The 18,775-nt window shown below is 35.2% G+C and overlaps 1 protein-coding gene across 1 annotated transcript; it reads right to left on the bottom strand.

The window, feature by feature from the left end:
- Positions 1-1,993: 1,993 nt before the first annotated feature.
- LOC128647936 (protein phosphatase 1 regulatory subunit 3E-like) lies at positions 1,994-17,933 on the bottom strand. The gene is made up of 2 exons (XM_053700618.1): positions 17,056-17,933; positions 1,994-2,171 (listed from the first exon to the last, which is right to left on the bottom strand). Exons 1-2 carry the CDS (start codon positions 17,878-17,880, stop codon positions 2,160-2,162), a joined length of 837 nt encoding a protein of 278 aa, XP_053556593.1. The 5' UTR covers positions 17,881-17,933; the 3' UTR covers positions 1,994-2,159.
- Between the last annotated feature and the right edge of the window lie 842 nt (positions 17,934-18,775).

Genomic DNA, 18,775 nt, shown 5'->3' with positions numbered 1-18,775 from the left:
CAGTAATGCATTACTGTTCCTTCAACAAAGGATACTAAGACAATGAAGCAAATTTGATAATAGAAGTAAATTGGAAAGTTGTTTAAAATGTTATGCCCTATCTGAATAATAAAATATTTTTTGGGGGTTTCATGTCCCTTTAACTGACACCTTATCTGCATATTTTTACTTGATTTATGAAATAACTTTCAGAATTTACAGTATACACAATTAACCCCTTCAGTTCCAAAGTAAACATTTTAAGGAAACAGGAAATCACGTGATCGTATCGACTATAATGCCAGGATCCGATCATGGGGGACTGCCTACAATACTAGGCACGTCCCCAAGTCCGATTTTCCATTTCCTCAAAGCAGGACGCTGCAAATGTTAGAACGATCCATTCCGTCCTAACGGCGTTAAAGCCCAGTGCTGATAGGACGGCATTGAACATCCTAACTGCATCAAGAGGTAAAATAAATGTGCTTTTTTTTTTTTCTTTGGATCATTGACAGCATGTTTAGATTACAAGCAAACTATAACACGTGTATGGTTTTTTTTATGGTTTTTATTATTTCTTTTTCTTGTTACGGAAATATCAGTCACAAAAAAGTGCAGTAAAAGAGAACTACTTGAGGTTCTTGCAGTGAGTTACCTGAGCACTAAGTTTTCCTGAATCTATTACAATAATGAACAAATGCAGAACTGCACAAGCACATGAACAAAAACACAGTGTTTGTCATGCTACATGAGTGTATTCCATGAGTTCAGTAACTTCACATTGTACAATACAGTAAACTAGTAACATTCTATATGGCACATGACAATGAAATAGTTAACAAACACAACATGTAGACAAACCACAGAACAACCCTATCATGTGTTCAGCACAGCAAAGCTGATATTTATATGTTCTCACGGTGATAAAAATAACTTTAGTCTCTAGCGTATTCATCCCATTAGGTTTAGCTATATATACTTTGGAGACATATTATTGCTTGAAAAAAAATATTTTTAATCACATTTGGGGCACAGTTATTAAAATTATTAATTATGTTATAAATATAATATATTTTATTTTTCCTTAAAATCAAACAGCAAAACTATAATCAGATCTGAACCTATGACACAGACACAGCTACCTTGACAACAGAGCCAGGTCAGCTGTACACTGTATCCTCTGCAGTATTTAAGGTCAGTGAGAGGAAATACATGTTTTAACAATCAACGAGTATTAAAAAAATATTTCTGATAACATTTGTAAAATTCCCAGCTTAAAGTGAATACAAATCTTCAGGCTAATACAATAAACACATAATTTATTCTCCAGATACACGCAAGATTCAATCATCTACACTTAAAATAACAATTATTTTTTGCTCTAAATATTTTCATTATTATTATTACAACAACCAATGCTAGTGATTGGGATAGAGAAGAAATATATATTTTTAAGAGGTCCCTTTAAAGTATGTGTTTAAAGTCCCTGGATTGTTCTACTAAGGCATGAAATGTGTTTTGAATAGCCATTTCTATCTATAATTATGTCAATTTGGTTTCTATCAGCATTGAATGGGCATTTATACAGTAGAATACACAACACTTAAATCACACAAGCCTCAGTGAATATTAATGTCCAGTAATCGTATGTGGTAACAAAATACATAATGACCCATCCATTTTGTTTCTTCTTTGTATGCATCAGGGAAGCACATGACCAGGAAAGTCTGAGGTGACTTTGTATTTCACATTTATAAAGATAGACATTAAAGCAATTTTGCCTTGGATGCTTTGTATATTTAAAAAAAAAAAACAACAACATTACAGTAATGCTTTTTTGTTGCATTTAAAGAAGAACATCAGAAATTGTATCAAAGTTTTAATGTAAAAAATATTTTCTTATTCTTGTAGAGTGAATCATCATCTACCAATAGGGGTGTTGGAACTTCCCTTACCGGCTAGTGAGCAATCAGTCCTTAGGGGATAAATTATGAATTAAAAACAAACAAACATATTTTTATTCACAAAATCGATTTAATCGGTTTTAACCAAACTTTTTTTCATACATTTGCCATTTTTGAAAGCTTTGGTTGACATTTTGTGTAAGCTTTCATTCCTGAGCTCATCCAATGACCCTGCATGGAGCCTTGCCACAGCTTTATCTGACATCAGTACTTGTTTTAGTGCACGTGCTGAAATTTAAAAAATGGAAGAGGATCAAGTAAACGCATTGGCTCAGGAATGTAGATCAAACAAATTACGGCTACTGGATGCAAATTTAATAAAAGTAGCATTTTTCTTTTCAAAGCATCAAAGGCAATATCTTATAATATTTAATTATATATTTCTTTCATTTCAGTGCAAGATATTTTGACATTGTAGCTTTGTAATGGAAGCTATTTGTCACGTTTGAAAAAGTTCTTTTTTTCCTTGTTGAGAGATTGATTTGTAAGGTCTAATTAAAATGGACATAAAATACCCACAGAACTGCATTCATTACACAACCATAAAACATTTACAGATCACAATACTTTGGAAGCGTGTGTTTGTATTACAGGAAGAGCAAAAGTAGACGAAACCTGAGAAATTGTTACATTATGTGGAAGCACTGTAGTTTAAAGGGACAGTCTACACCAATATTCATGTGGGCCATATAGATAACATTGTGCTCACTCTTGTGGAGTTGTGCAGGACATAGCACTAATTGGCTAAAATGCAAGTTAATAGATAATAAATAAATAGTGGCTTAGATACAAGGTAATCACAGAGGTAAAAAGTATATAAATATAACCATGTTGGCCAGGACAAACTGAGGAATGGGTAATAAAGGGATTATCTATCTTTTTAAAAAATAACAATTTTGGAATAGACTGTCCCTTTAAATATAAGTGCCCATATGCAGGTGCTTTGAGGATTATGCAGTTAAAAATGATAAATGATTTGTTGTTATTCCATTCTGTCTATAAATTAAAGTGTGTAACATTTACAAGCTTTAAAGGGATATGGCAATGCAAAAATAAAATACCTTAATTTGTTAAAGCATGTAACACTTTGCACTTTGCTAACTACATTAGTGCAGATTTGAAGAGTTTGCTGTACAGGTTTGCTCATATTCAGTGTGTAAAGCAGAATTTAAGATATGCACAAACCCTGTGTGGGGGCTGCGCACATAGGAAACACGGTACAGAAGTGCAAAAATGAATGCTCTCAAAAATTATGACGACATTTAATTTTTGTATTGCTATGTCCCTATATTATACCTAGTACAATAACACCTAAAGTTGTAGTTTCTAGTCCATTTGAAAGCCTTTCAACACTTTATTTCTACAAAATTCTCCATTAAAAGGCATGCATCTCTGATAAAGTATTACACGGCAATAGTATCTACTCCCATTATATTTACACCCTCTCTAATAAATAACAACCCAGAAATATTATTATATTGCACACAAACATGTACTGAAATTAAGGTATGTCTAAGATTTGTTTGTTTTTTCTTGCTAAACCTTTGCTAGTTTTCAGCAAGTGACTTATGAGTAGGACTGGGCAAATGTCCAAGATTTGACACTTGAATATTATAACAAGTGTTTCCCTTGATATTTGTTCTACTGTTCAGTTGTTTCTGTAGAAAACAAAATGTTATATATCTAGCTATATTGAAGGCAACACAATGTGATTTACATGTTAATTCAAAGTCTATAGTCGCAACATTAAACTATATCACTATCTTGAAAGTATTTTTCTTACACAGGCTGTTACTAGAAGTATAGTGGAATAAAAAAAATGGTTACAAAATATTTGATATTTGTTTAGAACAGATAAGTGGAGCCAATATTTGTTGTTTTAAATTGATTTGATGAATCATTTGCCCATTCCTAGCTGTGACATAAAACGCCACACACACTTGTGCATACCATTACAATAATGTATGTTCATCAAAGCTGAAATGAAGTCTTAAAGTGCATTCATTGCATCTACAGCTGTATATCATTCAAATCTTCATTTGAACAATACGTTTATATGTCTAGAGGTATGGTCAATCTATACCAGTATTTGTATTATCTTTTATGGCTCAAAACTGTTAACATTGTTCTGAATTTAATTTGGAAAAAAGAAAACAGTTATATATAGAAACAAAAATCTGATTCTAAATAATTTTCCAGTTTACTTCTACTAAAAAAAATGCTTCTCTTGGTATCCTTTGTTAAAGAAGCAGCAATGCACTACTGGGAGCTAGCTGAGCACACTGAGTGAGACAATAACATGATTCATATACGTGAAGCCTCCAATCGGCAGCTTGTGAGCCTATCTAGGTATCCTTTTCAACAAAACAAATTAGATAGAATTAAAGGGACATGAAACCCAAAATTTTTCTTTCATGATTCAGATAGAGAATACAACTTTCCAATTTACTTCTATTATTTAATTTGCTTCCTTCTCTTGTTATCATTTGCTGAAAGGTTTATCTAGGCAAGTTCATGAGCAGCAGAGTACCTAGGTTCTAGCTGTTGATTGGTGGCTGCATATATATTGAATGTGATTGGCTCACCCATTTGTTCAGTTAGAAACTAGTAGTGCATTGCTGCTGCTTCAACAAATGATACCAAGAGATTGAAACAGATTAGATAATAGAAGTAAATTAGAAAGTTGTTTAAAATTGTATTCTTTATCTGAATCATGAAAGAAAAAATTTGGGTTTCATGTTCCTTTAAATTGGAAAGTGGTTAAAAATTGCATGTTTTATCTGCATCATGACAAAAAATGGGTTTCATGTCCCTTAAACATTTGTTATTAAAGACACATTCTTATATAACAGACAAATGAGGATTTAATTATTAAAGTCGCACACCACAAATGATCCCATGTCAGCCCTAAGCAGGATACTGCTGATGTAGTAAAATAAATCAAAAGCCAAAATGTACATTTCTGAACACATTTCATTTCAAATGTCTAAGGTCCTATATCTAAATGTCCTTGATTTGATAGTGATTTGAAAGAAACCTGCCATATCTGAATATAATGATAAATACATCAGGCTTCAATGAAAGACAGCTATGGAACCACAAGGTTAAGAAATATCATCTCTCTACTGAGATAAATAATATATTAGTTCTACATGTCTAGTTGTACACACACCCTAAGTGGTTATTTAAAATACTCATTCCGAATTTAACCACAAATAGAACATTATAAATTACATTCACACACAGAGGTTGACCTTATTTAAATTACTAGAGTTTTAGATTGAGGAAAAGGGGCAGTTATAGAAAAAAATATCTGATGTATAACCTTGATTTTTATGAGCAGCTCACAGGATGAGTAGTCAAAATTTACAATATTAAATTAATTTATACTGCATTAAAGGCACAATAATCCCTTTGTGTTATGAAAGTGCAATCCCATATTAATTTAAATATTTATGGATTTTTTATGCTTATAAATTATATAGTATCTCTTTCTCTCTCTTATATATTTTGTAAAATTATCTTTGTGTTTATATGTTTATATATTTATATTTATTTATACATCTGATATATTTACCAGCAGCCTTCATACTACTCTAAATAACAATAAATGTAAAAACTGTAAATATTAACAGAACTTAGAGAGAACTTAGGGCTCGATTTATCAAGCCTCTACGTCTGCAAGTTCTCTCAAGAACTTGCACGCTGTGATTTATCAAGCAGTGGTCACCAGACCGCTGCTTCCCTAACATCTACGCCACCTCTATTGTGGCGAAATTCAATCTCCTCGGTCGAGTCCGTCCGAGGAGATTGACAGCTCCTGCCCGTGCGTGATTGGCTGTGCGCGGGCAGGGGGCGGGATTGCACGCAAGCGCAAAATTGCGCTCATGTGCAATGGCGAATACCTGCGGGTAATTTCACCCCGCCACAGGCGAGCTGAGGCGTACAGGTACGCCTCAGCGTTAATAAATCTAGCCCTTATTGTCAAAACCACAAGGGAGAATGCCACTCACTGTATTAACTTGCTAGGCTGAGCAGATACAGAACATGAAACTATGCCAGAAACAGTTAAACTGAAAATGTTATCTGTAACTTCCGGCATGGAAGGGATATTATACACAAACATTTAATATTATATAATTGAAATAAAGAGCCATTTTAACATGCTGAAAAACATGAAAAAAAGCTGCATTTATTTATACTGAAACTAACACAGTAGCAGTTGTGATTTGCTGTTAGGTACTCCTCCTGACAATGTTCATTGGCTGACAGGTAGAAAAGTATATTGTACCTAGCAGCCAATAAACATTAGCAGCAAGTCTCTTTCAGCGAGTGAACATTAACAGGAAGTATACAACTAATAGTGCTGAATAAATTTAGAGTTTCAGTAAAAAAAAAAAAGCTGTTTAAAAAATGTGAATGATAATAAAATAAAAAATCTTGAGTACAAGGTGAGGTTCTAAAATCAGATTTAGAACCACATACAGTCTGTTAAAAGGGACATTAAAATATTTTTTTTATGTATGCAGAGTATAATACATCTGCAATTAAAGAGACAGTCTACACCTTAATCATCTTAGATTAAGCTGCAAAAAGCCTCCTGCACCCCTTTCAATATCATGCAGCAGGAATGATAAAAAAATATATTTTAAAATAAATATTGTTTCTGGCCACTTTAAAATGGCCACCAAACTCCACCCAATGATGACATCACAATCTGGGCTTCATCTAAGCACTCTGCTGAGTAGCATTGACAGTCTGTTGGATCGAACTAGTGAGCCTTTTGTGATTGGATGCCATATGCAGCCCAGAGCATGATGTCATCAGTGAGCGGAGCTTGGCAGCCATTTCAAAGTGGCCAGAAACAATATTCATTTTTAAAAAACTTTTTTACCTTTCCTTCTGCATGATATAGAAAGGGGTGCAGGAGGCTATTTGCAGTTTAATCTAAGGTAAGACTTTAAAGGGACAGTCTTGTCTAAAATAAACTTTCATGATTCAGATAGGGCATGTAATTTTAAAAAAGTTTCCAATTTGCTTTTATCACCAATTTTGCTTTGTTCTCTTGGTATTCTCAGTTGAAAGCTAAACCTAGGTAGACTTATGATATTTTTTTAGACCTTGAAGGCCACCTCTTTTGTGAATGCATTTTGACAATTTTTTACCACTAGAGGGCTTTAGTTCAAGTGTGTCATATAGATAACATTGTTCTCATGCATGTTGAGTTACCTAGGAGTCAGCACTGATTGGCTAAAATGCAAGTCTGTCAAAAGAACTGAAATAAGGGGGCAGTTTGCAGAGGCTTAGATACAAGGTAATGACAGAGGTAAAAGGTGTATTAATATAACCGTGTTGGTTATGCAAAACTAGGGAATGGGTAATAAAGGGATTATCTACCTTTTAAAACAATAAAAATTCTGGTGTAGACTGTCACTTTAAGATGACTAAGGTGTATACTGCATTTTTAAGCACTGAATTGCAAAAGAACTACATACAAAATAAATGTTTTAAAATAATTTAAAACAGCCACTTTGTTAGCAACATGTGCAGGGTTTTGCAAATTGGGAATAAACCAAATGAAACAATAGTGGCAAATTAGAGCTAGCTGTAAATTAGTCTACACACTGATCTGTGCAGTTAAAGTAATCATGGATTACATTTAAGCTTAATATCCCTTTTAAATGTAAAAAAAAAAACATATATATTACTTTGGCCTTTATTCCATAGAAAATGTTTATACTCCAGTCTAAACTGAATCAAAATGTCATATTCTTTGGTTCAACCAAAAAAATATCAGCATATTTGAATATTTTAATCAACTTTAACAGGATTAAATGGACACTGAACCCAAAAATGTTCTTTCATAATTCAGATAGAGCATGCAATTTTAAGCAACTTTCTAATTTACTCCTATTATCAATTTTTCTTCGTTCTCTTGCTATCTTTATTTGAAAAAGAAGGCATCTAAGCTATTTTTGTCTCAGTACCTTGGACAGCACTTGTTTAACCCCTTAATGACCAACGACGTGCAGGGTACGTCCTCCAAAAAAAATGTCCTTAACGACCAAGGACGTACCCTGCACGTCGTTGGTCTTTGAAAGCAGTGGAAGCGATCCTGATCACTTCCAGCTGCTTTCATGTTATTGCAGTGATGCCTCGATATAGAGGCATCCTGCAATAACTTTTTTAAGCAGTCCGATACAGAGAGAGCCACTCTGTGGCCCTCTCTGCATCGGCTATGATCGTTGGTGGGTGGGAGCGTGTCCAGGGAGGCCATCAGTAGAGGAGGGGGGCGGGATCGCGTGTGCGCGCGCGTGCGCGTGCGCGGGAGCGTGCGCGCGCGTGCACGTGTGAAACTGCCAAAAAAATAAATTGAAGTGGAAGAGGCACAAGGTAGGACTCAGTGGGAGAGAGGGTGGGAATAAAAAATATTAATGATCTGGGAGAGGGTGGGGGGTTGGGTGTTAAGGGGGGTAAGCTACACTACAGAAAATATTAAAATAAACTTTTGATTTCAAACTGGGTACTGGCAGACAGCTGCCAGTACCCACAATGGTGCACAATAAGGCAGAGGAGGGGGGTAGAGAGCTGTTTGGGGGGATCAGGGAGGTTGGGGCTAAGGGGGGGGGGGGGTCCTACACAGCAGAATTATTTTATTTTTTTAAACAAAAAAAAACAAAACTTTTATTTTAGTACTGGCAGACTTTCTGCCAGTACTTAAGATGGCGGGGACAATTGTGGGGTGGGGGAGGGAAGACAGGTGTTTGGGAGGGATCAGGGGGTGTGATGTGTCAGGTGGGAGGCTGATCTCTACACTAAAGCTAAAATTAACCCTGCAAGCTCCTTATAAGCTACCTAATTAACCCCTTCACTGCTAGCCATAATACACGTGTGATGCGCAGCAGCATTTAGCGGCCTTCTAATTACCAAAAAGCAACGCCAAAGTCATATATGTCTGCTATTTCTGAACAAAGGGGATCCTAGAGAAGCATTTACAACCATGTGTGCCATAATTGCACAAGCTGTTAGTAAATAATTTCAGTGAGAAACATAAAATTGTGAAAAATGTAGCGTTTTTTTCAATTTGATCGCATTTGGCGGTGAAATGGTGGCATGAAATATACCAAAATGTGCCTAGATCAATACTTGGGGTTGTCTACTGCACTACACTAAAGCTAAAATTAACCCTACAAGCTCCCTACATGCTCCCTAACTAACCCCTTCACTGCTGGGCATAATACACGTGTGGTGCACAGTGGCATTCAGCGGCCTTCTAATTACCAAAAAGCAACGCCAAAGCCATATATGTCTGCTATTTCTGAACAAAGGGGATCCCAGAGAAGCATTTACAACCATTTATGCCATAATTGCACAAGTTGTTTGTAAATAATTTCAGTGAGAAACCTAAAGTTTGTGAAAAAATTTGTGAAAAAGTGAACGATTTTTTTTATTTGATGGCATTTGGCGGTGAAATGGTGGCATCAAATATACCAAAATGGGCCTAGATCAATACTTTGGGATGTCTTCTAAAAAAAAATATACACATGTCAAGGTATATTCAGGGATTCCTGAAAGATATCAGTGTCCCAATGTAACTAGCGCTAATTTTGAAAAAAAGTTGTTTGGAAATAGCAAAGTGCTACTTGTATTTATTGCCCTATAACTTGCAAAAAAAGCAAAGAACATGTAAAAATTGGGTATTTCTAAACTCTGGACAAAATTTAGAAACTATTTAGCATGGGAGTTTTTTGGTGGTTGTAGATGTGTAACAGATTTTGGGGATCAATGTTAGAAAAAGTGTGTTTTTTCCATTTTTTTCCTCATATTTTATATTTTTTTTATAGTAAATTATAAGATATGATGAAAATAATGGTATCTTTAGAAAGTCCATTTAATGGCGAGAAAAACGATATATAATATGTGTGGGTACAGTAAATAAGTAAGAGGAAAATTACAGCTAAACACAAACACCGCAAAAATGTAAAAATAGCCTTGGTCCCAAACGGACAGAAAATGGAAAAGTGCTGTGGTCATTAAGGGGTTAATGGTAGGTGAATGTATGCACCAATCAGCAAGATCAACCCAGATTGTTCACCAAAAATGGGCCGGCATCTAAACTTACATTCTTGCTTTTCAAGAATACCAAGAGAATATAGACAATTTGATAATAGGAGTAAATTAGAACCATTCTTAAAATTGCATGCTCTATCTGAATCACGAAAGAAAAAAAATTGGGTTCAGTGTCCCTTTAATAGTAAAACATATTTTGAAGAAAATGACATATGCATTTCTCTTTTTATCTTGTGATCAACGTCTTACACAAGTCTGTTATTAAAGGTCTCTATTGACCAGAAAGCCAAAATGGCTAAAACTCTATAACAGGAAATCACAGGATTGTGTGAAGTTACGAAAAAACTGAATGGGACTATGCCACCTCAGGTGTAAAGTAATGTTTTGGCTGCTGAATGAAAAGATATTGAAATACAACATGTTTGTTTTTTTCTCAAAATAAATTAATAAATACATTTAAAATATCTTCAAGGTAAAACATAACAATAATGTATATGATTCTAAAGTAAAGAGTGACCCTTAACCCTAATACAAACCTAAATGGAATAGTAAGATTGACTAAATGTATTTAAGCAACAAAATGGGATTAATCATTTATGTCAATAGAATTTTATAAGTTATCAGTCAGTCTAAACCAGTGATTTGCAACCTTTTTTTTTTGCCGTGGCACACTTTTTTACATTCGAAAATCCTGTGGCACACCACCATCCCAAAATTTGACAAAATCACACATTGTAGCCTAATACAGGATATATATATATATATATACAGTATATATATATACAGTATATATATATATATATATATATATATATATATATATACACACACTGTACTGTGCTGTCATGCCATGCCTCCTACAAACTATACATGACATATTGACATTCATTCACAAACACCCCTGCACTGTTGTCAGTCTGCCACGGCACACCTGAGGATCTCTCACGGCACACTAGTTGAAAAACACTGGTCTAAACAATCCTCCCCAGTGTGGTAGAAAAAAATATTATTTTGTTGGGTAAGAAGAATGAGTGTGCAGGTACCTCAGCTGTAGAAGAATGCAATGCAGCACCACTTTCATAAAAGTCCTCCTTTATTAGCCAAAGTAATCAGACAATGTTTCAGTAATGCCCTTAGTCATGTCATATAAAACATTTTTATGACATGACTAAGGGCATTGCCTGAAACATTGTCTGATTACTTTGTCTAATAAAGGAGGACTTTTATGACAGTGCTGCTGCATTGCATTCTGTTTCTATGGATATACTTTTGGCTGCTTTGCTTTGGGCCCAAGCAGCTTGCACACTCACAGAGTATAAGGAACACAGGTGCTGGATCTTGTTGGGAAGACAAGTACCCCATCTGTGAGATCCCAGCACATGCCCAGAAGGAATAGGCAAACATCCTGACCCTGTATGTATTTAAGGAATAGACTGCAGTAAAAGCTGTCACCCTGATTCATATTCATAAATTTAAAGAGAATCATTCATGCTTATTGATACTTTGCCACTTTCTAACATGTTTAAAGGAACATATAAGTCAAAATCAAATGTTCATGATTCATATAAAGTATGTCATTTTAAACATCTTTCCAATTTCCTTCAATTATCAAAATACATTTGTTCTCTTGGTATCTTTTTTTAAAGAGCATACCTAGGTAGTCTCAGAAGCGTGCACATGTCCTGAGCATAATGTGGCAGCAGTCTTTGCAGCATTTTTGCTGAACACTAGAGGACAACAATATATAACATTGCCGCCATATAGTGCTCATGACACGTGCAAACTCCTGAGCCTCCCTACAAATGTTCTTCAATAATGAATACATAGCAATCAAAGTAAATTGGAAGGTCGTTTAAATATTGCATGTTCTATTAGAATCATGGAAGACTAATTCTGACTTTCATATCCCTTTAAGTAATTTATAATGATATCTAAAAGGAGCTAAAAATATATATATATATATATATATATATATATATATATATATATATATATATATATATATATATATATATATATATATATATATATATTAGAAACATTTAAAATTTTAGAAATAATCCACCCAACAGAATCTAAAATATGGTTGTTTAAAAAGATACCTAAAAAAATCCCTACTCATAAAAAGAAAATGATCTATATCCCCAGTAATTATATGAAACTCCTCCTGGCCAAAAACTAGAAAACTAAAGAATCTCCTACTATTGCTCAATGGCTACATCAATTTAATGATTCACTGGGATTAGAGGAATTCAGGTATTTTAAATATAAAAGAGAATCCATATAATTACAAATGAGAGCAATTTGGGACTCCTACGTCGCTAATAAATTTAAGATGGGGTCAACTTGATAGGGGAAAAGCTGCATATAAAATCCAGACTTGTGACCTTGTGGGTTAGATTGATCTCACTCCATTAATAGGGAATAAAGGGGATGTAGTGATGCTAGCTCTGACTCTCTAGGTTGTTACTTTGTTTTGGTTATTTATATTCATTGGAAGTATGCTTCACTTGTACTCTTAAATAAAGCTAACTTTAAATTATATATATGTATATATATATATATATATATACACACACACACACTCATATGCACAGTCTGGGTGGATTTGCACTCATATCTCAAAAGAAACAGCAACTGCCAGGAAAAATAAATTGTATCCAATATAGTAAGGATCCGCACTCACTGGACTTGTGTCAATTGTGATATTTATTATAGTGACGTTTCAGAGCAACAATGTCCCTTCTTCAGTACTTCAGTAGAAGGGGCATTGCTGCTCTGAAACGTCACTATAATAAATATCACAATTGACACAAGTCCAGTAAGTGCGGATCTTTACTATATTTTTATATATATATATATATATATATATATATATATATATATATATATATATATATATATATATATATATATATATCATGCTGAATTATGACCCAATTGTGTATTAATAAAATAAAACTCAATCTTTCTTAAATGGGTTTAATTTTACCTAATGTTGGGACATATCTTAATTCTGTAAACGGATATTTATTAATTTATTATAGTGTGGCAGAAAACACCCAACTTAATGAACAATATTTTGAAATTTCATCACAAATAACAAACTACATAATTTAGATATAAAATATATAACATCTATCAATATTCTGTATTATAATTTGATATTAAAGAGATATATTTGCTGCTTGTGACAAAAATAAAATAGGTTTCCAACTAATATATGTGTAAGGTAATATTATCTATACAACTACTAGTGATTGTTCTGTTGAAAGTGGTTAATAAAAATAAGAATAAAAAAAAAAGATTTAACAAAGGCATTTAGTGTTTCTCAAGTCACTGTCATTTGTGATATAAAAAGGTTATAACACAGCCATTCCCCATTTGCCTTGCAAATAACGACAGCTGACAACCAAAGATCAGTTGTTGTGGAGCAACAAACAGATGACCTTCACAGGTTAATATATGTGACTTCCAAAGGAATAGGGCCTTGTTAATTACATTCCTCTCCTCCTGAGTTTGTTAGGGGACAAACGGCAGCCAAATGATTATGTAATGCCTATGCACAAAGCCTCCGCACATGCAGTCACCTAATTATACACAGTTCACAATGTCATGGTATAAATGATCAAGAAGGTATTAACTATAACCCTATCCAACAGCTGTTGTGATTATGTGTAGGAAGTGTTCACCAAGCCAATAAACAAGCTGGGCTTATGTGAGAAATAACTTGTCTTCTGGTCCATCCCTATGTATGTGTACGTGCAGTTTGAGCTTTGCGCACTTGGTAACATAGGAAGGAAGCAGAAGGGCACAGTACAGATCAGCTGTCAGTATTTCCACTCAAACAGCCTCTTGCACATAGGGCAATATCAAGAGAATATCTCTGGCAGACTGGGACCCCGTTGTGGCCAGCAATATATTCAGTCTTGCTGAACAAGGAAGCTGCGCCACAAGCTTTCAACAACTCCTCATCAGTGCTTTAACCCCTAGGTTTCCAGAGATGGCTAAAAGGCACTGCAGCCCTCTCTAGCAACCATTGGTTTCTTCTAGCAATGTGTTGCAACCTTCTGGTAGCCAAGGGGTTACACATTCCTCATACAATCTCTAGACCAGAAAAAGAATAATGCTCTTATATCCATTGTGAAAATGTCATACATTAGAATCAGTCTAATATATTGAATAGGAGCCTTAGCTGTAAACTATTTTAATTGGAGTACAGTATACAGCTATAGTTCATATTCATTCATTTGAATGTTAGTAAATCTTTTCTATACCTAGAAAGCAGTTCTATAAAATATGGTGCTGTTATTTATTTAAGAGTAGACACACTGACTAGAAAGTGTTCTTATTCAGAGATTGGCAGTTTTAACACAAACTGATAGGTCTGAGTCACTACAAAGCTATATGAATCACTATAATAGCAGTCTCACTCACTATCAAAATCTATACCTCATGTTTCAATGCAAATGTTCCTTATTGCAGACATGATTCATTTAACAAAAGACAAACTGAATCAGTAAATATCCACAAGTGTTACATCTAGCTGTGGATATTATTTCATGAAAAACTATATTTTGTTCACATTTAAAATCAAACAGTAACAACAATACACAGTTATTGTTGGAACTACATTTTCTCTACCAGAGAGACTTATAAAATATTCAGCATATCAGTTAGCACAAATAAACACCCTATTCCTTTAAATATCAAATATGGCAGACACCTTTACCCACAAATATGAGAAACTATAGTTATGAAATAGAATTACAAGTTTCTTTAAATGTAATAGCACATGAGAAATGTGTTAAAATGGCTGCACATAAATTGTTCTGTGTTAATCTATGCAAAATATAGAAAGTGATGTCATTTAGCTCATATTGTATAATTAAAAAAATGTAAAGGGGCAAGAAACCCAAAATGTGTCTTCAGTGATTCCGACAAGGCATACAATAAAAAAAGTTTCCAATTTACTTATTATCAAATTTGCTTTGTTTTCATGGTATTCTTTGTTAAAGAGATACCTAGGTAAGTAGCATGCATATGTGTGGATCAATACATGGCAGGAAGCAGTGCTGCCATCTAGTGCTCTTGTAAATGTATAAAGTTCTTGCATATCTGCTGCCATATAGTGCTGCAGACCGTGCACGCACCTGAGCTTACCTACCTGTTTTTCAACAAAGGCTATCAAGAGAACAGAGAAAATTTAATAAAAGAAGTACAATAAAAAGTTGTTAAAAATGACATCCTCTGTCTGATTCATGACATTATTTTTTGTGGGTTTCATGTCCTTTAATGATATCCCTGATAAACGATCTGACAGCTTTGATACCCATAGTAATAGGTCTACAAGAGGAAGGAAACCTTGTCTAATTGCACAACATTTGTATAAGAAAGAAATAAGAAAATGCAGAATGGAGAACTTCCCTTCATCTCATACTGTGCAGTACCAAAAAAAAATCAATTATTTAGCTATGACCTGCTTAGAAAGCTTCAGCAATGCACTGAATGTAACAGAGAATATCATAATACTTACAATACCTTTTCCGAATTTAACAATGTATAAAAGAATAAGGCAAAACAATTATCATAAAATCATTTGATAGAACAATAAACCATTTGTGTGTGTGTGTGTATATATATATATATATATATATATATATATATATATATATATATATATATATATATATATATATATATATATATATAAAATGCATTTTTTACATAATGGTACAGTCCTTACCATATCATTGTAAAGTCTGTGAATAGGCATTGTATTTTTCTGTTCCCCTATGACAGTGAACAGTCAAATGAAGCAGATCTTGTCACAGTTATGGAAAAGCTTAATCATGCTGAAATAGACCCATTAATGATTTGCAAAACTTTAGAAACAGTCTCAGCCAAATTAGATTTTGTTTTTTGCATTTTGTCACTTGATGGATAGCAGAGATGATAAGAGCTGTAGTCAGTGACACTTGCATAAAACCAGAATGACAGTATTAGAAACATTGTTTAAACATATTAATGGATATAAAGTACAGAGACATGTCTAGATATTACGTGAGTATGTTTTCTTTTAAACGCAAATGCAAGAAGATGCAACAACTAATCCTTCTATGACAATGACATTGTCCACAACTCTGAAAAATACAAACTAGATATAAAAACGTATGTAAAATAAGTAATTTAGTAACATCCTCTCTATACCACTCAAAAAAAAAACCTCAAGCACACAACCCTTGCAGTGAACAAATCAATTCTAAATTAAAGTGGTTGAAATACTTTTTTTTTACATAAATTATCAAAAATACCGTATGAGAGGTAAAGTGTTGATCCACTGGTAGTAACCACAGAAAGACACCAAAAACATAAATTAAATGAAGAGAAAAAAAAAACACAAAAATACAGAGTCAAAATATTAATAGAAACAATGAAGGCTTATCCAAAAATATGTAACTGTGCAGGAAAAAAAAAGGTTTGGTTATTTGAAAATGACTGAGTAATAAAAAGAGGGTATTCTTCTCCATCTCAGACCATTGAGGAAATAGATGGTGATTGTTTTAGTCACTCCAATGCATTTTTATAAACTATAACAACATATGAACTTCACTTATGGGTTAAGCATATGTTAATTTATCATATCTTCATCATCAAAGGCAACATGGCACTTCCATATTAGGTTACCTTCAGAACATTCCATACTCAACGCACATTTTTGTTTTTTTTACTCCATCTAAATAATTTAATAACATTAACTTGTACCTTAGAATCCTGCCTAACCAAAATGCCATCATTATTCTGATTTGCTTCAGTTACTCCACATAATGTGTCACTTATCTTTACTATAGGAACTAGAGCTGTCACCCCCAACATTCTAACCAAGATGTCACATTTATCGGACACCTGAATGCGAGCCACCATAAATTTAAAAGACCTCACAGGGGTAGCTGACCATAGGCCAACCGCCAATCTAAATAAAGTGGATCCAGGCACTATCCAGTTCCTTGGGTGGAGATATGGTTGCTTTGCGGCTCCTGACCTTGTAGTTGACTCCATCATTGTTGTCCCAGTATTCAGCACCACAAACCCGATAACGGATAGCAAACTCCAGAAGCCCTTCCTTGTTCAGCAGAGCTGTACACAACAACTTGAAAGAGAAACGGTCCGTGTATCTGTCACTGTACCCTCTTTGGTAGGTGGCCTGCACCTCTGAGGAAGTCTCCCAGTTGTCCACTGTGAACCTTACTACGACATCCTTCTCATAGGAAAGGTTGAGTACCCGCAGTTCTCCATTGATACTAAAAGGGTCTGTGCGTATGCTCTCCAAGCAAACTCTTCGCTGCTTCACCAAGTCCATGAAGTCAGGCTGCAAGTCAGGGTCCCTGAACAGCGCCTCAAAGTGTACAGTGCCAGGTGCGGGGCGCAGCAGCAGAGCACTCAGCTCCGCCCCCGCAGGACAAGCTTCTGTGCAGCGTAGTGCAGCTAGCACGTGATGTGGAACTCTAGGCAGTTCCGCGTTGCTATAATGCCGCACAGAAGTCAGCTCTAACCCCAGTGAGTCGGCAAAGCGTACCACTTTTTTCCTTGGTACCAATACTTCCAGGTGACGGCGCTCTGCAGGGGTCGGTAGCGACTTTGCTCTTCTGCGTGTCGTGGGGCTCTGCGGGGCTAAGGTGATCTCTCTACCCCGTGGGCTTGTAGGCTTGCTGGGCTCTTTCTCCTCGCTCTTCTCTACCGGTTTCTGTTGCTCATCGTCGTCTTCTTCATCTTCAGGGCTCTCGTCATAAAGCACCGCTGTGCAGCTGAAGTTGCGGGGCAGAAGGTGGCGGTTGGTGGGCATAGTGGCTACTGCAGTGGTCTCCATGCACCGGTAGCAGAGCTGGAAAGTGCACACGCACAGAGGAGGCGACTGTTAGGGGATGCGTGTGAGACCTCTAGAAGGAGGAAGATGCTACTCTGACGTTCTGTGACGCAGACTTCATCCCTGCAGGAACCACGCGGGGGGAGGGAGTCACCGTCACATAACCCATTAGTGGCTGCATCTGTGACTGTCACGTCCATCCTGCACTTCAGCCCCGCTCAACTGCCCGGTGGCCGTAGCTGCAGATAACGGGTTGCCTCGAATTAGTATTGCGTGACTGCATTCTCTTGTAGACAAATAATAATACAACTAAATAATGTCTGCACCGGCTATACATTTGCCTGATTCTTTTAAACTGGGTTACAGAGCAGTGAATCAGAGCTTTTGCATTACACCCTAATATTTAAATATCCATTTCTATAAATGTCTAGCAGCACACAGGATATGCCTGCAGTATACATTAGTACATATCCCTTACCTGTAGGCTTTCTAGGCTATGCAGCATTTCATTGTGCACCATAACTGTGTAGCCTCTAGCTAGAATTATATTGCATGCTCACCTTTAAAAGAATCTTACACTATTGTTGCTATGATGTATATGAAAGAGCAGTTGTCATGTTAAAAATATTGTTTCAATGAGAACAGATAAAGTAATAGCTGCTTAAATAAAAGAAAACCTAACAGGAAGTAGCAGGCTATATGCATCAGGCTCATTGAGTCTATTTAAAGGGATATTAAAGGGATTTTTTTTACATATGTGCCAGAAATGTATCACATCATTACAACAGATCTCCATACAAAATAAAACAGATTGTTTCTCATTGTGTTAGCAAAATATGCATTGAGGTGTATCTTATCTCATTTGCTGTGGCCAGTTAGGGACAAATAGAAATGAGCT

The sequence above is a fragment of the Bombina bombina genome, chromosome 1 (genome assembly GCF_027579735.1).
Source record: "Bombina bombina isolate aBomBom1 chromosome 1, aBomBom1.pri, whole genome shotgun sequence".
NCBI lineage: Eukaryota > Metazoa > Chordata > Amphibia > Anura > Bombinatoridae > Bombina > Bombina bombina.
This window is presented reverse-complemented; position numbering and strand designations above follow the sequence as displayed.

Bases quoted from the DNA above. Each gene is read 5' to 3' on its own strand.
- LOC128647936 (XM_053700618.1), bottom strand. From the start codon at position 17,880: ATGGAGACCACTGCAGTAGCCACTATGCCCACCAACCGCCACCTTCTG.